Source organism: Ostrinia nubilalis, chromosome 1, assembly GCF_963855985.1.
Source record: "Ostrinia nubilalis chromosome 1, ilOstNubi1.1, whole genome shotgun sequence".
Lineage (NCBI taxonomy): Eukaryota > Metazoa > Arthropoda > Insecta > Lepidoptera > Crambidae > Ostrinia > Ostrinia nubilalis.
The window spans coordinates 5,392,642-5,420,635 of NC_087088.1; the positions used below are offsets into that span (position 1 = coordinate 5,392,642).

At 36.0% G+C, this 27,994-nt stretch overlaps 1 protein-coding gene and 1 long non-coding RNA gene across 2 annotated transcripts; both read left to right on the forward strand.

Moving 5' to 3' along the window:
• Nucleotides 1-6,175: 6,175 nt before the first annotated feature.
• Nucleotides 6,176-8,063, forward strand: LOC135075250 (uncharacterized). Its single transcript, XR_010257987.1, has 4 exons — nt 6,176-6,772; nt 7,195-7,254; nt 7,464-7,541; nt 7,984-8,063. It is a non-coding gene; the product is annotated as an uncharacterized LOC135075250 (long non-coding RNA).
• Nucleotides 8,064-9,996: 1,933 nt separating this feature from the next.
• Nucleotides 9,997-14,831, forward strand: LOC135087065 (uncharacterized). Its single transcript, XM_063981938.1, has 5 exons — nt 9,997-10,346; nt 10,840-11,137; nt 11,671-11,841; nt 12,243-12,414; nt 14,264-14,831. The coding sequence occupies exons 1-5, from the start codon at nt 10,083-10,085 to the stop codon at nt 14,277-14,279; spliced, it is 921 nt and encodes a 306-aa protein (XP_063838008.1). The 5' UTR covers nt 9,997-10,082; the 3' UTR covers nt 14,280-14,831.
• The last annotated feature ends 13,163 nt before the right edge of the window (nt 14,832-27,994 follow it).

Consider the following 27,994-nt stretch of genomic DNA (forward strand, 5'->3'; position numbering starts at 1 on the left):
GACACTTGTTTGAACTTAGTTTTAATTGATTTTTAATTATTTTTATGTTTTAGTACATTAGACATCAACGAGTTAGCATACATTTCAAATTTGATCGTCTCACTTTTATGAAAATCATATAAATACCACTTCTGTGCAAAGATTTGTTCAATCTTCTAAAATATTAAACTCACTTGATATTACTTAAAAGTTTCAAAATAGAAAAATATGACATAAAACAATGGATTATTACGCAATTGTTGCAATTAGTTCATCTTTCATCCGAGACCTAATCACCTTTGTTATAATGACCTGTTGATTAAATTACATGTCGTTACTGAATCCATTGATAACTGTACAATTACCTGGTCATCATCTTTTGTTATGATCCGATGGTATTGCAGGAATCCCCTGTGACTAAGGACCAGAACGTGGGTTGTTGATATAACCACATAAGTAATAATTACTCTCTAATACGTAGGGGGCACTAGTTTTGAGTGGAAAATATGATTCCGGTAATAATACCACGCAAAAAATGTAATGAGCTGTCTATAATGAGTAGTATTTCCCATGCGACTTTGTACACTGCCCATGTGTATTGTTTCCGTTGTCTATTGATCACAAATGTAAATGAAATCACTTGGTTCAAACTATATTTAACATAGTATAACCGTGAAGACGTAGTGTGGGCAGGCCCCCACTAGGTGGACCGACGATCTGGTAAAGGTCGCGGGAAGAACCTGGATTCGGGCAGCGCAGGATGGGTCGTTCTGCAAATCCTTTAGGAAGGCCTTTGTCCAGAGTGGAAGTTATTTGACTGAAACTAATGATAATCGCGAAATGAGTATTAATTTTTAAAGAAAAATGAAACCTTTCTATTGCCGTAGTCGCAGGATTCACGACACTTCAATTGAGAACTTAATAACAGCTGGCAGTCTTAAAGAATTTCACAACATAATAATGCATTATTAGCTTGGTACGTAAATTACTTGAACAATCTTTGATCAATACGAGTAGGTGAGTAATATTAGCTACAAAAAACATTAAGCGATTTTAGTCTTTAAGCTAATTCACATCAATAAATCATAACATGAAAGAAGAACCGAACATCAAGTTACGATTATAAATTAGTATTTAATTACCTAACGATGAGTCCATTATCGTTTTTAATAATAAGATAAAACAGACTGTCTTATATAAACTGATGGACGGGCTTTGCAAAAAGTAGTTCACTTGTAACCTCTATAGAGTGAAACTGAATGCAAAATGAAGTGCGTTTTTATGTTATTAGTGCTTGTTTGTGCCACTTTTGGTAAAGAACAGGTGGTTTATAAAGCCACGGGTGCTGATCTCTTCGATCTGATACGAGGTATACCGCCCAAGGGAGGGTCTTTAGATCTGACGAAGGTCGAGGATGCGGACCCAGCAAGCCTACCTGATGGAATTTATTTTGTTCCTGAAGATGTGTCTTTAGACGACACTGAGCCGACGAAATTGTATGTCACGGTAAGTAATATTTATTAAAATAAAAAAATATATAAAAAAGCAAAATGTAAAGTTAGTTTTTACAACTATTGATAAATTAAAGAATCCGCTTTATAAACCCACAACAAATTAATTACATGCATTTTTTTATTAATAATAAAAAATAACATGTATGAGTATGAGATAACGTCACTGTTTCTTAGAGGTATGTTATGGTGTAGAACAATTAATGACAGGAAAATCCTTTACTTCATACCGATTGGACATACAAATAAAAATTCCATTCTTGAAGTTTCTAATATTAGATAAGTATGACCAGAACAGGACGAGCTATTAACTGAACTAAAGAAAAGCAATCGCTATGTTAATATTATGAAGTAGAGTCTATACTCGAACTTATATGTCTAACGCCCGTATTCACAAACGATGCTTGCTCAAGTGAAGCAGCAAATCGAACGCACAGCGTTGAATAGAGCTAGAGTTCCGTGATTGGTTCATGTGTCACCCTGTGCGTCCACGCGCACTGTGAGACCTCATAGTAATGTTTGTGAATACGGGCGTATGTCTTCAGGTTAATTACTATTACTACGTCATACGATTACATTGTAATGAAGATACTGTTTGTTACAGAAAAGCAACAACAAGGCCGTTGGACCAGAGAAAAAACCTGATTTCCCAGTCGAAGCCTGATGAATCAACTTTAATAAACGATACTCGACATAAATATATGCCTCTAATATTAAAAAATAAACTGTTATGATCACATAGTAAATGTTTTTTTGTAACGATCACATATAAGTACATACTTATTTTAAACTGTGAAGCAGGATTATTATAGAATGCAGACATTTGTAATGATTTAAAAATCTGTAAGTGTAACTCTGTGTAGGTAGGATTTGTAAGTAAGTACTTGCAATGTTTTGAAGCCTTAAAATGCTGAACCAATTTAGATTAGGTAATTTTAATAAAGTAAGACAATGAGCAATTAATAATGACTAGTCTCACTACCACCACAGATTTAACCTAAGATCTAGGAGAAGGACAAAGACTGCTCATAAGAATCATAAAGCAGCAGCCTCATCAGACTAAACAGGGACAGCATCCGCAAGGTCTTGAATGTTATAACTGGACATTGTATGTTAAGCAAGCACCTACACAACATAGGTGTTACAGACAGCCCACTGTGCAGGGGATGCATGGAGGCAGAAGAAACACCGCAGCATGTGCTCATGGAGTGCAGCAGCGTAGCAGTACAACGGGCTCAATTTCTCCGATCACCATCGTCGCTGCAGGAGGCCTGTAGCAGCCTAGACGGGCTGCTTGCCTTCTTGGGGGATCTGGGGTGGTTGGGGTAGGAAGATAAACCACAAATCGCGCACAATGGCACACTTAGAGACAATATTTCTAGTCTATAATCCAGTGATGTATTTATATTTAGCCAATGGCCCAATCATGAGGCTAAGTGCGGTATTCGATTGCCTTGCAAAACTAACTAACTAAGAATCATAAAGGTATTGATGAATGTTTTGTATGGAAATTAATCATTTATCAATAAAAAGATCCTAATTAATTTTGTTAAAAAATATGACTGAGTTATGATCGCGTGATAAGCGATAAAGAATCTGTAGGCTACTGAAATCTACACGAGCGAAGCCGCAGGCAAAGGAATGTTACAAATTACAGCATGCTCTAACGGTGCTCTACGGCAAGAAGGCTGTCTTTTGTATGAATAATAAGTAAGTACCTAAGGCTGAGTTGCACCACCTTATTTTAAACTTTAACAAACGTCAAAAATCTGTCAAACTCCATACAAAAAACACCGGTTATCGTTATAGTCACTATTAAAGTTAGATGATGCAACTCAGCCTAAAGAGTAAGAGACGCAGACTACAAAGTTTTTATCGACCGATGGTTTGGTTCACTTCTAATTTGTATGACAAATTGGCCGATACCAAATCGATATAATCTGCCTACTTTCATACTTGTTAACAACCAGATTAAACTATGATCCAACGAAAAATCTTTTTATTGTATCTCTTCCAGGAAACGATACCAGCTGGTCTTTATAATCTTGAAAGAGCAATGTACCGGATGAGTCATTTTCCAGGCTATTTTTACTTGACTGGTCACTAGATCCTTAAGCGTAAGAGGGATCACAATACGAGTATGTTATTTTTTTATTCAGAAAAAAGACCTTTATAATCTAGCCCACTTGTGGTTAGAGTAAGAACCTTCTCGGATTCTGGGTTCGATTCCCAATCTGATGAAGAAAAATTTGTGTCAATTTTCAGATTGGAACTAAGTAGTTACAATTTTTCGAGTTTTCCAAACATAAGTAGTACGACAAGAATGTGGTGCTTACTTAAGGAGACACCTCAACTTGATGCGATAGAGCCGTGTCCGAAGCAGCTATATTTAAGATTGTAACCTCCGTTGTCACAACCACACCTAGGTACAAAAATACTAACTAACCAACAGATGTATAACTATAATTTTTGAGAACACGGTGGTGACGTTTTTCTACAAATAAAATGCTTTATTTTTTGTAGAGCGATTGTAAATTTCCCCTAAAACATAATAACTTGTTTACCAACATCGTGTAAACTTGTTAAATACGGTTAAGTTATTCATAATATTTTTCCACCATTATGTAAATTGGTCCTTTAATAGGAGGCTGAAACCAACAAACAAGCGATTGCTTTCATTTTATATTATTTGGATTATTGATTAGTAAGTAGGTAAAAATAATATGATGCGTGTAAATAAAGCAAGTGGGTAAAACTGGTGTTGATTTTTATCTACATACTCGTATTTTGATATTAAATTGTCATTATTAAGGACGAGCTTAATCTATCTATCTATCTATATAGATAAAAATGAATTGATGTTCGTTAGTCTGATTAAAACTCGAGAACGGCTGGGCCGATTGAGCTGATTTTGGTTTTAAAATGTTTGTCGTAGTTCAGGGTAGGTCTAAACGGTGAGCAAATAAGCGCGCGATATTGTTTTTCTGTGACAGACAAAATTCCACGCGGGCGAAGCCGCGGCCCGAAAGCTAGTTTCATATATTAGTGAATATTTTGTTCAAATTAGTAAAACTTGTCCTTTGTCCAGCAGTGGACATCATTTGGCTGAAACGAACGAACTAACGAACTAATGAACGAGTAAAAATTATGGAAGACTGCTCTTAAGAGAAACTAGCTATTAATTTTACTCGTTTCTATAAATTAATATTCATCTAAAAAATATATTTTTTACGCTTTTCGGTATTAATAACTAATTGAATTTAATTTATATCTCACGGTAATAATATTGATAAATATCCGCGATGGTTTAATCGTGACTTGTTCTTCACAAGACTCAATTATTATCAAATCACTTGTGTTGTTATTAAACAGTGTTTATTACACTATTAATTTAACAGCATTAACATCATAATGTAGTAAAACAGTTATTTGCTAGTTCACATTATTACCACCCGTATCTACATCAACTCAACCAAATCACTCGAAACTTTTTATTAGATCACTTAAAGCTCATCAGAATGAACTTTATTGGATTTTGTCAAAATAAACACGAGTATTGCTCCTCAAATGTACCTATTAATAGATTTTGCAACCCAAGGCCGAATCATAAGATGATGTTCAAGTTCGAATCAACGCAAGCCTATGACAGGAATTTCACTACTTCGAAAAATCACATCAATCTAAATGTTTGAATCAAGTTTGGAGTTCAATGCCTTAATCAGGATATCCCAAAGTCACCTTAAAAATAAAAAACAGTTAAATATTTGCGTTAATAAACAGAAAATTGCTATAGTTATTACTATAATTTATTCAGCTCGTGCCTGGATGCGGACAAAAACTCGATAGCATTTTTCAAAGCTTGATTGGTTGTCGTGATCGAAACAAAAGGAACTTTAAATGTGTCCATCATTTACAAAATCGTGATGTTATTGAGGATCGCCGGTATAAATAAAGCTCCTGGCTTATTTCCATACTCATTCCAGTTCAGACACGATGATAATGGTAGCTAAAGTTAAGGTTTTGGCTGTTGTTTGTATAATTTGTGTTGTAAGGGCTGAAGTAACTCCTGAAGACCATGTAGTTCTGGTCGCACCAGTCTTAGCCCCTCCGAAGTCCTCCAGAGCGAGGGTCACCGAAACTGCCAAGGATTTTCCAGTGCTGATGGTGTTGGCTACGAACAATACTGAAGAGAAGGCACCAGAAGTGAAAGAACATAATAATATGCCTATTTATGTACTGGTGAGTAACAGTTTTAGTTGGTAAATTAAATTAGTAGAGAATTTCTATGGTCGGCAGATATTTCATTTTCGTTGAGTCTTTTTTAAATAAACAATTTTTTACGTTTGATAAAGTTACCTAATTAATTATTCGGCGTGTTGAATAATTTGCATTTGTTTTTTGCAGAAGCTAGAAGACCAAAAATTGACCTATAGAAGACGCAGAAGATTTTCGAAACTAAGAGTTCTTCGGAATGATTAGATTATACTAAATACATTAATATGTTCAAAAGTTTTTTAAATCATATAAATAAATGCCTACTAACAAATTCTTCAGTAAACTGGTAAACTTATTACTGCATGACGTAGAGAAAAACCACGACGTTAACTGACATAGATAGGTACACGTACAGTCCACTAGCAAAATATATGTATGTCTACAAATATAATAATAATGTTGATTTTGTTGTTGAGTAAAATGAGTTGGATCAAGAAATAATAAAAATCAATGTTTGCAGATAAAGGGTTAGCATTTTTTTATTATTTTTGACTCAGGTATCAACTACGTCAATTGTACCCTGTACGTCAATAAATTCTACAATAAACAACTACTTTGTGACAAGTACTGTACCCACATGACAAAATTGGCTTATGTAACACAGGTATCACATAAAGGCAGCAATTTTGAAATTATGAAAGACAATTTTAGATAAAATCAACATGACGCTAAAGACAATATAAAAACCATGTCGCATCCTGAAGTTACACAGAATCACATTCAGCCTCAAGACGTACAATAATATTTTAACAATGCCACTGAAAATAAGACTTTTCCTTGCTCTAGCATTGGTGTACTATGTAGAGTGCTTTTATATTGCTGATGATGGAAAACTTCCACCTATAAATAGGTATTTTTTATTTCTTATTTTATGATGTTAACTTTACCTTAATATGGTAATTAAAATATATTTCGTCAAATTTATTTTTATATAAATATTATTTTCCTTGTAAAGGTTTACGAAGAAGTAGAGGGATTCGGTCCTGCTAGTGTAACCAGGAACATAGGTAAGGTAACTTTTCTATTTTGATGTACGGACGACGGCACGTCAACGTAACCACTGTGGGTTCTTGTGCAGTTGTAATAGGGGCGAGTTTGCAACAAAAATGGGTAACCTGATGTGCTGTCGTGTGTACTTACTGAAAATGGTATGGTCTATTGCCCTCTGTATTTCTTTATTTTGAATTGAACTTATAATAAACCAACAAGAAACCAATTAGATACCCATCGTAACTTCCTATGGAAGCTCTAGCGAAAATTATTTATTTACCTTTAAAAAAAGTTTGAACAAGAACTGTGACAATCCAAACAGAAGATGCTTTACAATAAAAATACTTTCTTGCTAACGTATTTAACCACAATTTAAAGTACAAAGTACAAACCACATGACGTAAACAAATACCATCTTAATAACTTTTTTTTGTTTTAGACTACATAAGGTCAGCTGGAGTACAACGAGACCAATCTGTGATTGTAGTCCCTAACCAAGGTAACTAGTTCCTAATATCTGACCCTTATTCCAGTCCTTTAGGTTAACTTGAAAAATATATCCTACCAAGTCCAATTTTTTCCAAAGAGAGTTCTTCATTGTTAAATAAATAGATAGATGTCCAAGTAGAAATAGTGCGTACACTTTTTTCTAAACCTTTAATTGTTTTTAATTTCTTTACATGTTTTTTTGTTACTTTTTTTTATCAGGTACTAGGCAACCTTACGGGTACAGTACCTATGGTAGTAATACGAATCGAGGGCAAACTGTTGTCGTTGTTAAGCCAGGTGAGATCGTGAGATGCGTTTTTCAATTTTATATTTTTGGCCAAAAATCACATTTTAAATAATTTTTGAGTAGCAACCAAAGCCAAAAAGAGACAATCAATATACTAGCTGAATAATAAACCGCTATATATACCATATAGCGGTACACATGTATTTTGCGGAAAATGATATGTAATACGCAAAATACATGTGAAAATTACTTAGATTAAGTTTAAATACCTACGTTGTAAATATAGATTGTCTTCTAGTCTATGTCTTGTTGGTTGTCCTATTAAATAAAAAAATAAATAAAATCTATTTTCATTAAGAAACCTTTACAACAAAGTAAATCGCGACAGATATGATTCTATGTGTAATAATACACTACACTATTTTATTTATTAACTACTCTCGAGACTTGCAGAATCGACATAAATAATTATTTTATTTTCTTGCTTTACAGATCAATACAATCGTGGAGTACTCACCGACCCTTATATCCAAGTCTAATGCGAACTTATTATTTGTGAATAAATAAAACCCTTTAAAAACAGTGTTTAATTTTTATTAAGCTCATTATAATTTTTCACTTGAAAAACTCTACTTCCTCAGGTGAGATCATGATGATAAAATTACTTAAATCAGTCAAGAAGGACGTCTCATTATTTCAAGACACCTTGATAGACTGTATATGCTAGTGAACAGAAAAAAGTATAGTAGGTTGGTGTCCCATATTTTTGTTAAAGTATCAATCACAAAATGCAGGCCGCCACCAACCGGCCATTGTGGAAATCATTGTGGGAGGCCTATGTTCAGCAGTGGACGTCCTATGGCTGAAATGATGATGATGAATCACAGAATAATTAAAATTCTAAGCGTCCTAACTTTTCCAAATTTTTATAATTACCTATGTTAAGAACTTAAGATTATGGAGTAAAATTACACCTCAACAATGTAGAGTTCACTCCGGACTACATCTTAAATAGATCCTGAGAATCGTGACAATGAATTATTTTTTTCAGCTTTTTACTAGCTCATTTACTTGTCAAGTCAGGTAGTCTATAAAATTATAATTACCTACTTCGAATAAAAAGCATTCAAGCTGAATACACGTAAGTATAGTGAATACAATTTACGAAGAAAAAGTATTAAAGAACTATCTACTACATTGTTGCAATTGAACTAGACACAAATCAGACAAAATACTTCTTGTAAAGAAAATTGCTTAATTACATGTTGCATGAGATGTCAAAGCGGTTAATTAGGTTCGGTGTTGTCTCAGTTATGAGCTGTAACAACTATTTTATCATAAACAATGCGAATAGAAGTATGTTGTTATATTTAATACGACTGCTAACCCAATTTACATTATCTGAGGTCACCTGTCATGGCTCTACCAGACGAATAGGGTGGAATCAACAACCCCCAAGTCGAGAGAGTTTAAATACAAATACAAATATCTTTATTTGCTTTAAATAGGGTATGTACTGTTAACTGTAATCAATAGCACAGGGAAAGACATAAAAATAAAAAAACATTTTGAAACGAACGTAAACCTTGCTTTTATTATTAACTAGCGGCCGCCCGCGACTTCGTACGCGTGGATCCCGTTTTACCCCCTTCATCTATATTACGCGGTTTAGATTTTTTCATACAAATGTTTTTTCCCGCTAACTCCCGTTCCCGTGGGAATTCTTAAGTATCCTATAACCTGCCCAGGAGTATGAAGAATAATTGTACCAAGTTTCGTTAAAATCCGTCGAGTAGTTTTTGTTTCTATAAGGAACATACAGACAGACAGACAGACAGACAGACAGACAGACAGACAAAAATTTTACTGATTGCATTTTTGGCATCAGTATCGATCACTAATCACCCCCTGATAGTTATTTTGAAAATATATTTCATGTACAGAATTGACCTCTCTACAGATTTATTATAAGTATAGATTTTTATTTTCATGTCACAAACCTGATACAAGCAATTGTTCAAAGTATTTAATATGTTTCTTAAATCCATTCCAGATACCATCTACTTATCCTATTTGCGATATTTACATCAGCGAACAAAAAAATAAACAAAACACCACCCTGGTAACATCGCTGCCCCGGGAACAGGTTCTAAAAGGAGCATCGCGACCGAAAGCATCTCGTGCTTGTGTTTACAAATAAAACTATCATCGTAATTTCGCCAGCAAAAATAATACTCGTGTGTTGTTATTTCACACAAAAACACACCGCATCCGGTTTAAGGGAATAACCAGATAGATATCATACGTGCTCGGACTAAGTAAATTACGCGAAGGCGTACAATATCACGTTTCGCATCGGCAGATGTATCTAAGTATATTTCGTTTTTTCACAAACAATAGCATAGGCCTTAATTGTTCGATGCTGATCATAAATCTACGGTCAATCCGATGACGTCATCGTGAGAACCGCGTTCTACGAAGCTGTGTCCTGCGAGCGTCGAGTCGCAATACTTGGGCGGTCATGACGTCGCGTCTGCAGGAAAAACTCGTATAAATAGGTTTGCTTTGTGAGTCCTGTGCCAGTGATCACAATGGGACCCAGTGGAGTGGTGGTGAGCGTGTTAGCGCTGGTGAGCGCGGCGTGGGCCACGGTTGGTGACAATAACCTGGATGGTGGAGATCGAGTGGTCTTAGTGGCCCCCGTGCTAGCGCCCCCTCGGGATTCGAGACAGCATTCGACGGATCGTGCTCGGCAGTTCCCTATCCTAGTGTTACTGAAACAGCAAGGAGCGGAACCAGCCCGCGCTGACCAGGCCAAGTCGTTGGAAACCAACCCTCAACCTATTTATGTACAAGTGAGTTCAATAGTTTGTAATGCTTAGCGAACTTGAACTTCGCGCGTTTACTGAAACGAGTTTGCGAAACACACGCACTCGCCGGCAAAATTACTCGTCTCGATTTGAGTAATTATAATCCTATCTAGTTGAAACATAATATTGTGATAATAAAGAATTAATAACTTCATCCAAAATTTATAAAATAATATTTTTAAGGCTTATTGCAAATATGTGAAACATTTGATATCGAACCAAACGTTAAAAAAGTTTAAGGTAACAGTTTTATTACATCGTAAACGTAAAATTAACATTGCGCTATTACAGGTCCCCGTTCGATTCTAAGCTGAAGGAAAATATAGGATCTGCCAAATTATGAAAAAGCTCATACTTTTCAGCAAAGTTTCAATTAAATCATTTTATTTTACAGTAATTTTCTAAAACGCGAATTTCACATTAAAATTAAAATATTGCTGGACACTGCAAATAAATTAGTAACGTTTGCTATCTACAGAAACTAGAAGACCAGGAAAGAGCGAACCCCGGTCAACAGAACAGGCAGAAGCGGCATCTCTTGGCGAAGAAGTTCCTCGGTCTCGGAGGTGGGAGCTTTGGTATCGGTTTCGGCGGGGGTGGCTATAGTGGCGGTGGCTATAGTGGCGGTGGCTACGGTGGCGGTGGCTACGGTGGCGGTGGCGGCGGTGGCGGTGGCTATGGCGGTGGCTACGGGGGCGGCCATCAAGGCTATGGAGGACACGATGGTGGCTATGGTGGAGGATCCACTAAAGTTATCATTGTGAAAGAAATAGGCGGTAAGATTTTATTTAGCGCTTTGTATACCGTTAGCTGTTTTAGAAGGCATTGTGTACTCTATTGTTCCGTTTGTACATAACGGATAAAATAAGTAAGCACTTATTTAGCTACACTAATGTGATGAATGCAAAAGACCGTATTAGTATCGTCCGTAAAGTGTACTTATTTTGTTCCTATGAAGATAAAATGTTAAGTAAACTGATAAATTCACAAGGCTCTACTTTTTGTTGCAAAAAAACTAGATGTGAAATACCTACGGGTATTTTATAAAAGTTTGCATGAGAACCTAACCCTACTAAATATGAAAATTAATCCATATTAATGCTCTTTCAAGAAATTCGCGGGACGCACGATGAAGATTTCTGGATTGATAATCACGCGAGCGAGGCCTCAGGCAGAATCTTATTAATAAACAATTTCCGTCCCAAGTAAACGATGATGACATTAAAGTAGTTATTATGATATGACAGACTAAAGAAAAACCTGCTGTTTTTACTAGCATCATGAGTTTACAATATTGTTTTGATTACAGGTCATGGCCACCACGGAGGTTACAGCCACGGCGGCCACGGAGGCGGCAACTACCAACAAGGAGGTGGCTACGGGAATGGCGGAGGATTCGGTGGTGGCTTCGGAGGTGGCTACGGCGGTGGCTATGGAGGTGGCTACGGGGGCGGCGGCGGCGGCGGCGGTGGTGGTGGCGGTAAGAATAGCGTGCATTTAAATTGATGGGCAAAAAACTAAAGAAGTATAACAGTTTTATGAATACAAAGTGATATTCTGCCATGTTATAAGGTCGCGTGTAAAAACATAAGCAATTTTTTAGGGTTATAAACTTTTTCAACACTTGAAATGAAATGCCACACATAATAATTAGCAATTGGATTCGGTTCTATAAATAATAGGTACATAAACGTCATGAAATGTGTTCTTTTTACCGTGTAAAAATAAATATCATAAATGCACAACGGATACTTTTTGTAATGCACTTTTAACTTCTCTCTTACCTAATTAGTTTGTTAATTTGACCGTTACATTAGTGTAGGTACATGAGTCAGTACATAAGTCGTTGTTATTCTTAATTTTCACGATTTATATCCTTAGGCGGTGGCGGCTACGGAGGCGGCTACGGCGGCGGCGGTGGCGGCGGCTACGGAGGCGGTGGCAACCCTGGCCACGGCGGCGGCTGCGGTGGCGGTTGCGGTGGCGGTGGCAACTATGGAGGTGGTAGCAGCAGTGCTAGTGCCAGTGCGTCAGCGTCTGCTAGTGCTAGCGGGTTAGTAGTTAACTATAACTGTTTTAACCCTTCAAGCACAGTCGATAGCACATCGGAGTCTTCTTCAACCTCGATCCCTCAATGATGAGGATTGCGACCACATATTATAGTGTTCCTCCATAGACTGCGGTCATAAGCTATGTGGACCGCACGACTACACAATTTTATTGTCAAATAATAGTAAGATAAGATATGAATTTATTCATAAGAGTAAATACAACAACTACAAAAGATGCAACGGTGTTAAGCTATAGAATAGAATAGAATAGAATTTCTTTATTGCGGTAAATGTGGTACAAAGTAGTGATAAACAATGAATGTTCGTTTCACACATCTAACCAACGACAATTGGCATGCAACATACAGTGAAACAGAAAGCGCACAATTATGTCCAAATAAATAAGTCTCTAAGACTATAAAAATTCAACTAAAATAATTAATTAATTAACAATGATGATATTATACATTCAATAATAATAAACAAAATACATTTCGATTAAAAAAAAAATATATAATAGAAAAACAGTGTCAATTTCTTTAAAATTTGCAATTAATAAATTCATTTATGCTATAAAAACATTTGTCGCTTAACAATTTATAAAGCTGGTATTTAAATTGCTTAGTGGGTAAGTCCTTCATTGCGTCCGGAAGTTTATTGTACAGTTTTATAGACATAAAGTAGCAATTTCTCTGAAAATTCGTCGTTGAACAAGACGGTACCACCAAACGATTAGGATACCGTGTAAAAAATGTACAAATCTCTCGTTTCGTTTGAAAAGAATTAATATTGTTTTTAGTAAATATACATATTTCAAAAATATACATTGATGGTAATGTCAGCAAATTAAGTTTTTTAAATATTGGTCGACATGAATCCATTGGCCCAGCACCACAAATAGCTCTCAGACACTTTTTTTGAATTAAAAAGGCAGCTCGATGTACTGTCATCTGTACAAGCAAAATGAGACATGATAGAAACAAGTGTTAGAGCGGTCTCATGCGACTGCTAGAGTATTTAAGTAGTACATATGTATGAAAAAACCTAGGTCCAATTGTGTATCGATAAATCAATTTTAGTCTGGTCTTTACCACATCTATTTATTTTTTGTCTACATTGAATAATCATCAATTTAATTCTGTCTGGCATTTAAACTACAGCGCAGAAATATTGCTGATATCAATTCGACCTTAACATTCTCACACGACAAAGTTCAACGTGCCTAAATGCATCTAACTTGTCTGAATATAGTGATAAAGATACTGAACATATTGCATCTTAAAATAACTTATGATACAAAAGTTAATTCGCACATTGTAAAGCAGATATCAAAATTATCTGTACAAAAGTAAATCTAAACCTAAACTTACCAATAATACACAATGTTGTTATGAATCACTATACAGGGTGACTTTGTTATCAGTATCCAATTTTTTTTAATAAGCTCGTTAGAACAATTTGACAATACAACTTTATCGTAATTATTTTTAATTGTGGTATTTTTCGCAAAAAAATATTGAAAGTCTAATTCGCGGGTGCCCATATCTTAAGTTTTAAAGGTTATTGCTTATTTTCGCTCACTATTATGTCTATTAAGCTTTGCAGTTAACTGTGTGTACATTTTTTTCCATGAACGAAGCAAATTTTCCACGTGAGTCAATTTGGAAACCGCGCGCAGCGGAAGAAAATAATTAAATATGGAGAAAAAAGTTTTGTTTTCTTTACGTAAATCAATTAAGTTACTGATTCTGAGTCGATCCTGAAAATTTGGATACTGATACAAAAATCACCCTGTATAAGCCGGGTTTTCTAAGTGTCAATTTTATCTAATTTTCTTTTTTCATCTTTCAGGTACGGAAAACGTTAAGTGATCCCGAAGACGGACCTTGTGTGATAAATATCACGTGATCTGTGATTTAGTGGTGACCGGACGATAACTCGATATGACACCAGAATAACGTAGCAATACTAATATTAAGACAAATGCTTTGGTTCATTTAATTTTTATACTTTTGAAGTATTTTCATGTATACTTTCTTTTAGAATAAATAAAATATGTATTGTATTGTAACTGTAATATTGTATTAAAATCATGATACCATGGTTATTATTAGACTGCGATACTTTCTCATTTGTTTTGATGTTGTTAGTGGTTTGTATAATACAAAAGGTAATAAAAATGTACAAGATTAAAAATATAATTATCAATCAAAAATGACATTAAATTATACATATACTTACCTATAGATATCAACATATTTATAGACTTAATTACAGTTCATGCTACTGAATAGATTTATCTAGAATCTTCAAATGTTTTTTATTACCATTGAAATAATTGTAATGAATTCCGACTGTTTTCCTTGTCTTACTTTGTAAGATAATGTGATTAAAAATAAATAGAAAAGTGTTATTTTTATTTTGTTTTCTACATTTAACCTCAAAATTATCAATGCCCAAACATCCTTAAAATACACCTGAAAATACCTAGAATTTAGCTACTTTTCCTGAATAAATAAGATAGGCATCGGAAATATTTATTTTCGTTCATTTTCATAATCACATATGGAATGAAGTTATCTATCTATATAAATAAAAATGAATTGATGTTCGTTAGTCTGATTAAAAATCGAGAACGGCTGGGCCGATTGAGCTGATTTTGGTTTTAAAATGTTTGTCGTAGTCCAGGGTAGAGGTGGGCGCCACGCCGGCGCGCCGCCGCCGCCGCGAATTTTTTCACGCCGCCGCCGCCGACGACCAGCTGTCGGCGCGCCGATACTGATACTGTACAAACTATTTGCAATTTATTCCTCTCCTATACTGTACTAATTTCTGTTTCAAACGCAGAAGAACAATTTTTTTATTGAGTTCAGCGGCTATTCTAGTTCAATAAAGTCCTAGTATAACTGCGACCAGTACCGATCTATTGTGATCGCCGCTATTTTCCTTACAGTTCGCCTCCGAGACCTGCATCAATTAGGAATTGCAGTATCTTTTGGGGGGCGATATGTTTTACATCTTGTGGGCTTTGGATGTGTTTGCCCAGGTGTAGCTCCGCTTGCGCATCAAAGGTCCGCAGTCCGTGAGAATGTGTAGTGGCGTTTCATCTGCCTCTTGGCACATCCTGCACGTTCTTAATTCGGACAGTCCCATAGTGGACAAGTGCTTGTTTAAGCTGCAGTGTCCAGTGAAGGCTCGAACTAAGATGCGCATTTTGATCCTATTCAGTCCTATGATCTGCTTAGAGCATTTTCGGTCAAAGGCTTTTATAAGAGCTTTGGAATGAGTTAATCCTGGCGTGTCTGACCATGCCTTAAAGGATTTGTTTAAATAGATGTCATTCGAGCGAGACTTTTGGAAATGCCACAAAAAGGTTCTGGACCGTATTGTGTTCCCTCCGCTCCCGCTCTGGCCAGTTTCACGATTCCCGCGTGACCTGGAACCCATCTCAGCGTTACTCTGTTACGTTTTCCTAGGGTATTCAGTCGACTCATGCAGTTTTCTACCAACTTTAAGGTGATTAAGATGGAGTTTAAGGCCATCAGCGCGGCCTGACTGTCTGAGTTAATGTAAATTATGTGGTTGGCATAATTTTTTCGCAGGTAAGCTTCCGCACATTCAATAATGGCGTAGACTTCTGCCTGAAAGATAGAGGCAAATTTACCCAGGCTTTGAGATAGCCTAAGCTTCGGCTGCTCTCCATACACGCCAAAGCCTACGTTAGGGCCCATTTTTGACCCATCAGTAAACCATATTATAACAGAAGAACTAACTATAATATTTATTCTTTAATGCCATATAAATTGGTACACAAGGCGAACTTAATGCCGTTGATATACTAATAAATTGATTGAATAACTTAATACTAACTATATTAACAGTTAATCAAGTACATTTTTCAAGTTACTGCTTGGTCTATAGTAATAATTGATCGCGAGAGGCGCCGGTCCCTCTTGCTGTCAAGAAAAAAATCCCCGCCTTCGTCTGGCAGATAACCCACACTATGGGACTATAATTTAAGCGAATCACTCACACAGAGATTGGCAAATATGTCTCGGAATGCAAATGGGAACCACAACCTCTGGAAGGCAACAAAGTACCTCCCTCAAAGTGTTCTCCGCTTATTAGGTCCGGTAATACATGAGTGACGAATGCGAACTGACAAGAAAAATCTCAGACTTTTGCTACATGACAAGCCGGTTTATTTAAACCCATTGAACACCCACACGGATAATCCCTTACTATCCTATACCTTAATAACCTTCCCATTGTGATTTGAGAGGGCTCATTTTGCATCTTTTCGTATGCTACTTCTGGACATTTTTGTACTTGACTATCTGAGGAGTTAACCGCCATGTTTCCGCTTACCCTCCTCAAGTTCAAAGTAGAAGATTGATTCCTACTACGCTAATTGAGGACGAAAGACGCAGGAGGAAAAATGACTGACATAGCCCACAGAATTGCTAAAATCAAGTGGCAGTGGGCGGGGCACATATCTCGTAGAGCTGATGGCCGCTGGGGCAGTACAATTTTTGAGTGGCGACCACGAGTCGGAAGACGTAGCGTGGGCAGGCCTCCCACTAGGTGGACCGACGATTTGGGGAAGGTCGCAAGAAGTGCATGGATGCGAGCGGCGCAGGACGTCTTTCGGCTGAAACGAAAGAACTAACGCTAAGAGAGATGGCTAAGCTAAAGAAATAGCCAAAATGGACCCTCGTAAAGCACTTGCATTTGATCTGATCACCATGAAGTCCATGGTCTTGACAATGACCACACTGAGTGAGAATAACCTCGCAAGTCTCTTAACTTTGGAAATGATCCATAAGGCTGACAAGTCGCCTAACGAATTCTCTTATCGCTCAATTAATCTGACATTTGTATTGTTAAAATTATGGAAAAGGATCATTCTTGCTCGTTTATTCCCTTGCCTAAGTATGACCCATGTAATATAGTATACCCGACCATAAATTTTGGCAGAAACCATACTAACCATAATCAGCAGTACAATGTTTGGAAAAGAAAGAATCCTGTACGTCTGCTTTCGTTGCGGCTTCAGCTGGGTTTATCATAAAGGACTACTCTATGAAATTAAAAAGTACCTTCTAGCACACTTCTACTACCTGCTGATGGATTCTTATCTCAGTGACAGACAGTTTTAAATCAAACTCGGTGACAAAATCTTCTCTTTTCAGCTGCAGAGCTGGAGTACCCCAGGACTCTGTACTTGGTCCGATACTCTATAACATCTACTAGTAAAGTAGCCCAGACAACAGAAAGCTGCGGCATTCCTCAAATGTAACTGTGATCTTAAAGTGACTAGACTGTTGCAAAGTCAGCTGCTTGGCTGACCAAGTGGCGCATGTAATTAAGCCCCGAAGTCTCACCATATTATCATTTTATACGTGAAACTTATCCTCCGGCCAATCTAGACCTCGACACATTGCTGCAATCAACCTGCATTAAAATCCTGGACCGTAGAGACATGACATGACATGGAAAGACCATAAATATAAATAAAACAGAACTGAATATAATATTCCACCGATAGTCAGCTAATCCAACATTAACTATGTGCCTCCAAAGAGCTCAAAAATACATGTTAAAGGTACTTTTATCGGCACATTGTTACGCTCGCCTTTAGGAAGTTCACGAGAACCTGATCTCAGCCAAACCCGCTATCCAAATATCAAAGTACCTATCTATGATCAAGAGAGCTAATTTACTAGGGTAAACCCTTGCTCTAGTGGCTCAAACCCCAACCAACTGCAAATCACCTGATTAGTCTTGACGACAGATACTAAAAAACCGGATTTAAAAAAAATACCTAATGAACAAAGGTCAAACAAGGTCACGCCGCCGACGCCGCCGCCGCCGAGGTCAAAAAGTCGGCGCGCCGCCGCCGGCTAATTTTATATCGGCGCCCACCTCTACAGGGTAGGTCTAAACGGTGAGCAAATACGCGCGCGATATTGTTTTTCTGTGACAGACAAAATTCCACGCGGGCGAAGCCGCGGGCGGAAAGCTAGTTTCAAATAATTTCAGCTTGAATTTTTCATTTATTTTGATATTCTATCGACATAAAATCATTTTGATCGGCGAACAATTCATAGTCACGAAATGAAAATTAAGTTCGGACGCTCATTCACATTACTCCATAAACTTGAAGGGAAAACAACCTAAGACGCGACGCCTAAAGATTTTCACGCTTCTACAAATGTAAAAAAGTAAAAAAACTAAAACCCAACTACGACAAAAAACGACGCTGAAAAAGTATAAAACAAGATTTTCAGAATACTGAACTGAACGAAGTTGCCAATGTAGTTGCATAGTAATTTTCATGTTTGGAAAACCGCAGTCACACGTTGTCAAAGTGCTACGGTAGGTAGGTTTAAGTAACGTGTGACTACGCCTTTCCAAACATGAAAATTACTATGCAACTACATTGGCAACTTCGTTCAGTTCAGTATTCTGAAAATCTTGTTTTATACTTTTTCAGCGTCGTTTTTTGTCGTAGTTGGGTTTTAGTTTTTTTACTTTTTATTATTTGTACTATTTTGGTGTTAAAGTGTATTTGTGGCGCATAATATGTATTAACAAAAGTTAAATTGATGAACTAATAAGTAGTAAAGAAGCTATGAACGAAAAGATCTGAATTATATGCAATCAGCCCATGAATACAGGTAAAGTCACAAGCAAATGCTAGTAATATATATATATTCGAAATGTACAAGTAAAGCGCTTTCAAATGATACCAAACACGGCATATTTATCTTAACTTTATTTTTTTACTCTGTATGTTTTGTCCGCTAGAGGGCGCCACATTAAATTTTGTGAAACCCCATATAGCCTATAACCAGCGGACAATTAAGACGCTTCTAATGGATATGTCATTTGTCGAATTCTGATAAGTAGTTTAGAAGTTACGAGGGAACACATGAACATACATACATACATACATACATACATAGCCTGTCAAACTCATAACCCTCCTTTTGCTTTGCCGTAGTCGGGTAAAAATGGCCTACGATAGTGTCCTGGGCACTCCTGGGAATATTGGCTTCCCTCTTTTACTTCATTAAAAGCGATAGAGTGAGTTTCAACGTGGAAACAGTTCACTTCAAAATTCGTATCATAAAAAGGCCTACTTACCATTTTAAAAACATTTCATATAAAAAAATATTTTTCAACTTTCTACACACATCGAAGTGTCCGTTTATTTTGTTTATAGCAAATTCAACGATTTAGTTAGATCCAGATGTCAGCCTCATTGACTACGCCTGCTGACCGCTATGGGGCTTCAAACTATACGAAGCAGTACCATTGCTATCGCAAAAGATTTAGGTGATCCCACATAATATAATATTATGGTAGTTAGCTTTTCTAATATAAATCTTAGATAGAGTTTAAGTTTGTGTTTCAATTAATAAACAAAGTAATATTAAACAACTATAAAAAACTAATTAACAAGCAAGCGTCATATTATTTACCAGTTATATCTAGCCAACGCTGCAACGCTTAATTCATATCTTCATTTTACTAGAAGTTATGTTCAGATGACAGCCTTCAACTATAAATTATTGTAAAATAGCACTTAATACAACTACAAAAGATGCTTTCTGTTTACCTTAATGTCAATACGAATGCGTATTTGCAATCACCAGACGACATTTCACACACCGACGTAAGTATTATCTACGCATCAATGTGACGTCAAGCTCCAATCCAGAGGTCCAGGTTATCTAGGTTTAAAGTCTAGACGTAGTGGGATACGGATTCTTCTTAGTGTATGTCGACGACCCTCTATCGAACGGAGGGACTTTTCCTTGAAACGGGCAGATCACAAAGGTGTAATCAGACGAAAGCAACTTTGTACGTGAGGGTCATGTTTTGTGTGCTTTTAGATTCTTTAGAATCATTGTTAAGTACATACGACAGCGGTTACGATGCTAGATGTAGTGGCATCTTACATATTGAAATAAGTGCGATAATGCAGTAAAGTTTGAGCACGTTTAATTTTGATATGTTGTCGACTGTACAGGCGTTTGCGCATTTTGACAAGAACTCGAAGCTTAACGTTATTATTATTATCACAAACATCTATTATATTTTAAATCACAATCGAACTGCATGCTTGAAGAACGTGATCAATTTAATTGGAAGACGCAAACCTGCCAACAGTTCGTATAGTTGTGTATATCTACGAGTATAATGCTGTGTAATTGGTGTGGTATATACAATATCTACTCATTACACTGTAAAAATGGTATTCACGGTTGAAAAATCCGGTTTATCGTTACCAATGCCCAAGTTAATACTTAATTTCTTACTTTAAAGACCTACCATAGTGATACGATCATGTATCTACACACCTGTAGCTATCTACACACCTGCTATTAGTATTTTACGTCTCATTTTGTAAACTTATCCATGATTAAGTTTATAAAGAGTATTCATTCAGTGATCAATACTATTAAAAGATGCGAGTAGCATTTTTCAGGCAAAAAGGGATCTAAGTATACTGAAAAAAAAGAACACCATCAATTATTAAAACCAATTATATTTTTATCCAAAACAAAAACAAGCTCCTATCAGCCTAATTATGATTAAATACAGGAAGCTGTCGTGAATCAATTAATAAGAAGCTATTTACTAAAGTAAATAAAAACGCGTGATCATGTACACGTAGTTAGTGAACTTAACGATAGTGTAAATATGCACCTCAGACAATTAAGACACCATCAATCAAGCCAATTAACAACGCATTACACACTGTGCGTACATTTTTTTGCTGAAAATTGGTTTTTACATAAAGAGCTAAAGCTCTTATGAGCTAGACAAGATCTTAAATAAACACTAAAAGGTGAAAAACTTCAAAAAGGTGAAACCAAGCCAATTAATAACGCATTACACACCGTGCGTACATTTTTCTGCTTATAAAATATGGTTTTTACATAAGTAAAGAGCGTAAATGGTAGATAAGATTTTAAATGAACACTAAGAGGTTTTTATTTAGGTGAAATTTCCGCAATTTTTTTTGTTGTCTTTCAGGAAAATGGGCAAATTAGGTTACTTTGTAAATGCCAAGTTGCTCCCAAAACCTTGTATAAAATCCGAAGTCTTAAGTTACATACTTATGGGAAGAAAATATGTTTACTCAGTGTTTGCGACATCGACTTGAGTCCAAAAGACATCAGACTCTACATTCTTGCTACAAGATCACCCCTGTTACTGGTAAATAAGGTTCCACAATGTTTAAGTCGATGTACTGTAATCCGTAATTATGTATGTAGCGTTAGACTCACCGCAGACTTCAGGCTTTTAGTCGACTGATAGTTGGACTCCATTTTAATTTGTATGAAGAATCGGTCGGTGTAATGTGCGCATTTTCATACATGTTCATACTGATTAACAGCTCGACCCAATTTAATCTTATGTGTTATAGTGTACAGAACACTTACAACAATACATCTCTACATTTTAATAACTTATGTAATTAATTAATTTTAATAATAAAATTTCAATAAATGCTTACCTCATTAGTAAGAAGACACCTCTTTTCAACGTATTTCAAACTCTTTTGTATCGGTTTTCGTGTGTTGTATTGAATACATTCACGGTCACGACGATCGAAAGTCGTAATCCCACTTAGCTTAGGTCACGGACCTGAGTTTTGTCTGTGGCTGTATTAGTACAGATCTGGTGCCTGGTAATTGGCATGTTACCTCCAAAACCAACGCATCATGCCTAACGGGAATGCACGATTGTTAGGTATTTGTAATTGTTAAAGTAAGTGTATGAAAAAAAACAATCGGTCAACAATAGTTTTAGTCAGACTAAGCTACGGCCAAAACATGAATACCGTTTTCGTGGGATAGCAGCTTTGAAAAATTCCCAAAGGAGAGCATTAATTGTTAGATAGATATTTGTAATTGTTAAGTAAAAAACATCAGTCGGTCATCAATGATTTTCAGTCAGGCTACGGCAAGATCAATGACATTACATAAAAACCACTTTCTTGGGCATGGCAGCTTTGGAAAATTCCCAAAGAAAAGCTTTGACTTTAACCCTTAACTGGTATCGTAAATTGGACAAACGTAACTGGTATCGTGGGGGCCGCGCGGCCCCCATACTATGTTTGCTTCTAGCAAGCATGTTTTACCTATATACTTGAATAAATGCTCATAAATGACAAATATCAGGCTTTTTCTATGTAATCATTTAGTTTTTATTGTAATTAATCTTCTTACTTATATACTTCAAGACATTACATAATAGTAACAACTTTTTACGTAATATTTTTTTAACGTTACAAATATCTATGAAACCTACGTTTAGAAAGTTATAATCAAAAATATTATTATTTAAATTAATCCATAATAATGTGAACTTAATAATAAATAAAGTTTTAATGTAATGTTTAATAAAAATAATAAGCATTTTATAAAAATAAAAACATAAATATTATGTTGACAAACATTAGCAGGTGCTGGTGGATTTTCAGACCACTTGTATTTATTTTTTCATAGTAGCTGGATTGACTAGGTCCTACAACATCTTCATTTTCACTCTCTGAAGAAAAAACTTGAAAATCAGAATCAATATCCTCATTATCGACCGAATATTGGTTATTGAGTCTTCACAATGACCTATAATTTTATTATCACTATATCCTTCTTCTGACATGCTACTAATCGCTAATTTGGAATCAAAAACTTCGTTCTAGGTATCTTCTATTGTTTTATCACTAATAAGCCATCAATACTGCAAGAAAACAAAAAACAAATAAAAATTGCCATGAAAAAAAAACTAACGTAACTGGTATTGTGGGGGCCGCGCGGACCCCAACACGTGCATATCTTCGTCCTGGTGAATGATACAGTGCTGAAACGCCTGCACCAGACGCGAGTAGCGCCGAAATGAGAATACCAAAAATTTTGGCTGCCCACGATGCGCAGTTTCTTAGAAATCAAAGAAAACGTCATGCGTGGGGGCCGCGCGGCCCCCACGATACCAGTTAAGGGTTAAAATTCAACCCTGTAAGAAGAGCTACTAGAAAAAGCTCCTACATAATGCTTATTTGCTATCGTACTAAATCCATGCTAGCAAAACTAGTTTGAATACGTGTAAAGCTTTGCAATAAAGGTTTTAATGACTGCGTGCCGATTTAACCTTTTTATAACGCTTTCTGTTGCTATATTTACACTGCACATCGAAGTTTTTGCAATTTAGCAGGTCTACCTTGCAAACTATTTGTATCTCGACTCTTCCTTTCTTTCTCACACATGCCAGCACCTTGGATTGATTGAAAGAGATGGTTGAAGAGATGTTTGTAAAAAAAGAACTGTAGAGTAGACCTCAGTGTATAATAGCGGTAATGGATTCTGACAGAGCATCGTGTTGTATGTTTTGTGGATGGATGGATCACAATTATTGTAATTACGGATCGTGACCTGAACTTCGCGCCCAGCGTACTAAAAAACAATAGGAAAAACATTACATTCTACAGAGATACGTGTATCATAAGTATGACTCACCATAGAAATAGGAAGCTTAAAAGAGATTTTGTATGCGTATTAAATATTTAAATTGCCGATACTAGTTTATTTTATTTTTTCTACTTATTTTTGTAACACTAACACACTTGCTTTAACAGGTTTTAAGAGATCAACTACCGCTATTAGAGGTAAAAAGTGATATTTTTTCACTACCACGTACTTAGATACTCAACATGAAGTAGCAAACAATTAGGTTATGCGAAAATATAAAAGGCAGAGTACTACAGCATAAAATATTCATTGATAAAACGAAAGCTTTTCTGACTAGCTTATTGCTATTATTTTAATGTTTTTTTTTTATTTTTGCTAAACAGCTACTAACTATGCCCAAAGAAGCCCAAGTAAGTTGGCATTGCAAAATATATCAAATATTTTATCGTCATATTCATAAGTAAATCTGTCAGTTGAATCAAGACTTTGTAGTGTAATGATGAGCAATAAATTCGCAAAAAAGCAGAGTTTATGATATGATCGGAGTTAGTCATACTAACGTTTAGATAAATAATATTATTTTTAGATACACGAAAATAGCACAATGTAACCTTGATCGTGACCTGTTAATTTTATCTTAAAACAAGGATGACCTAAAATGTTTGTAGAGGTCACCGATGTTCCTCATTGATTAATGAGCTGATAAATGTTGAATTTAAACCTTTTTTCATTTATTTTTCTTGTATGAATTTGCCTTATGTAGGATGATATTTTTTTGAAACCCGATCCAATATTTTAAAAAGCAGCGGATGAAGACTGATTTACGATTTTCCGTGAGCAGGTAGAAAGCCAGTATTCAAAGTTCTTCGTAGATTCAATGATGTTATGCAATGCATATAATATTCATGAAGGCAATGCTGGAGGCATGGAAATGAAGCGTCTTGAAATAATCGCGTATATTGTTTTGGTTTTCACAAGCAACATCGTCAAATATGATAATTGAGTCAGGCAACGCTTCGTGGGGATTTAAAATTTCACTGTTATGATTATACTTGTAATAAGATGTGCCGGCAACATTTTCCAATACTTTTTCTAAAAATACGTATTTGGGTTGGTATAGTGACTTTGAGTATACATAAAGATTACGAAAACGTGGTCCATCCTTATGTAACAAAAGACTAATAACTAAATTAGTCTTCCCACAGTTCGATGGACCACACACGATACTGCGTATAGTATTTGGCAATAAATTCCCATGACGCCTAGTTTTATTCGATTCTGCAGGACAGATGCATTCTAATTTGAGTGATTCTTTTTGTTTCAGAAATCTCATTACAGTTTTACTCGACCGTTCTGGTTGATGGATTTAAACGAAATGATGGAAAATCAGACACATCAATAAATTATAACTTTAAAAAAAAAAAAAAACCGACTTCAAATGCGTGAACACAAAAAAAAACTAAAAATTAAAAATATTGCGTATAAAAAAGTTCATCCCCAATTTTCCACCCTTGGGGGTGAAATATTTTCTTCAAATTCGCATGAAACCACCCTTTTGATAATACATATTCAACAAAAAAATAATCGTTCAAATTGATTTATAATCGGCGGAGATATTGCGTATAAAAAAGTTCATCCCCAATTTTCCACCCTTGGGGGTTGTTTTTTCTATTATTAAATTTAAATGGGACCACCCTTGAGATATTACCTATACGCCGAAAAAAGATTTGTTCAAATCGGTTCATAATTGGCGGAGTTATCGCGTAACAAACATAGAAAAAAAAAAAAAACATACGGGTCGAATTGAGAACCTCCTCCTTTTTTGAAGTCGGTTGAAAAGGACAACTTTATTAATGAATAACAAGCCATCTCGCTTATGAGTCACAAACTGTTTTCGAGGGTAAAATGGAACCTTTTCGAACGAAGATTTCATGATTTCAGCCATTCGAACTCCGACATGGTAGATTTGACAGCACATCCTACTACACATTTCTGTTGCAATATAGCGTCTTTTACAACTACGTAAGATGCCAGATTGTTCAGCATGACGTGCTGATCATAGAACTTTACACCAAGCTGCAGTAAATAAGATAGCTAACCCGGGTGTATAAATAAGCCTCTACATGGAATGAAAATACCTACCTACTTTGTTGCGATATTAAAAGAGTGGGTATATTGCTTTTACGGTCTCCTCAAGTTCAACAATGACACATTGTCTAACGGTACATTAAAGTGTTGCAGCAGTGTTTACACAACAATGTCACTATGTCAGTCCGAGTACAGCAGGAACTACCGAAAAGCGATAGAGACGTCCAACTGCAAGGAATAAAGATGGCTTGATTTTCCAGGATACAGACCGCTTGCGACCGGTTATACTTATACGATCAGAAGTGGACGTCCTGTAGCCGATAATGATGATGCAATAAATGCGAAAGTATCTAAGTACATACACTGATAAATAAACTGCAGATGTAACTATTTATATCCGACTTCATTGATAACATTGACGAACGGTTTCAATATTCAATTTTGAGTAAATACCTACTTAACAGTTGGGTCGTAGCAGTGACTCTGCTAAGTCGAGTAAAATCAAAATATCTAATGAATAAGGTAGTGACACCCCAGTCAATTGACATGTACCGTTGCACTTTTTATGAGCTAACTAAAAGCGACGCTCCCACCGATTTTGTATGGCGTTATGTAAAACATGTCTTTTTAAAGATTGGTTATTACTTCAGCTACCCAATTACGCAAAGCAGTCGTAAGTGATCCTCCAAAAACGTATGGTAGTAACCGACTTGGTCCGGAATAGCGCGCACTAAGGTGGTAACAAGTAACAAGTGAAGTTATGGTCAACGCTCGGGTCGACGTCCCCGACACCCCGCTAGAATACGTAAACCCCGGCCTTGCTACCGGCCTTGCGCCCCTTATATACCTGTCACCTGAATATAGATAAAAATCTTACGAATAACAAATAAGATATTCCATGAACCTATTTGACTGTGGAATACTGTCTCTACCACTCACTAGTGAAGGAAAAGAGAACATAATTTGGTGCCAGCTTAAGGAATTGACACAAATAATAAACGGGACTATTTAGGTATTGAATGAATATTTTAAAAAAATATTAAAAGTAGCGAGGAACGTTACATGTAGAACCAAAGGAAAGGAAATGGCATAGCCATTTGATGTATTATATCGAAAACCAGCTTTCTATCTTGCTTGCTGGTTACTGAGTGAGTAATAATGTTAACTAAATTGTATTTTACGAGTCTACCCTAATTGGCTCCCGTCTTTACTGCTTAATAGGGGTAAGTAATTAAACCTATGGCGCCATTGAATGAGCCGCAATCTTTCATACCATAACTAAAATGGTTTCCTTGAGTAGTGCATGTATGAACAAAAGGTAATCGATGAAGAACAATAATAATAATAATAATAATAAATACACTTTATTGCACACCAAAGATAAGAACAGAAAGAAAAGGAACACACAAGGTACAACTAGGCGGTCTTATCGCTATGAAGCGATCTCTTCCAGACAACCTATGGTGAGGACAGTTACTTAAAAAAAAAAATATGAAGGGGAAGGCGGTGTCGACACTAAAGAAATAAATGTAAACAAAAGGCATAAAATTTAAACCAAAATAATACATACAAATAATACACAAAAATATATTAATATTTACATAATTATATAAAATATAATATTATTATATACCTACATACATAAAATATAATATATACCTACATACACATACAATTTTTGATACGAACCAAAGATAGAACTAGATAGCCAGCAGAAAATAGGTGGGAATTTTAAGAAGCTAAAAGGAATACAGATGTTGGGAAATTAAGGTAGTAGCGTGAGGAAGTGAGATTTGAGTCTTTTCTTAAAAGTAGGAAGTGACTCAGATTGCCGAATAGACATCGGCAAGGCGTTCCATAGACGGATAGCTTGAACAGTGAAAGATCGCGTATAGGAATGTGAGGTGTGAGAAGGAAAATTAAGATGGAGTTTTTTTGACGACCGCATTTCGTGACCCAGGGCCGACTGCATAAATTGAAAACGCTCCTTCAAGTATGGTGGTGACTT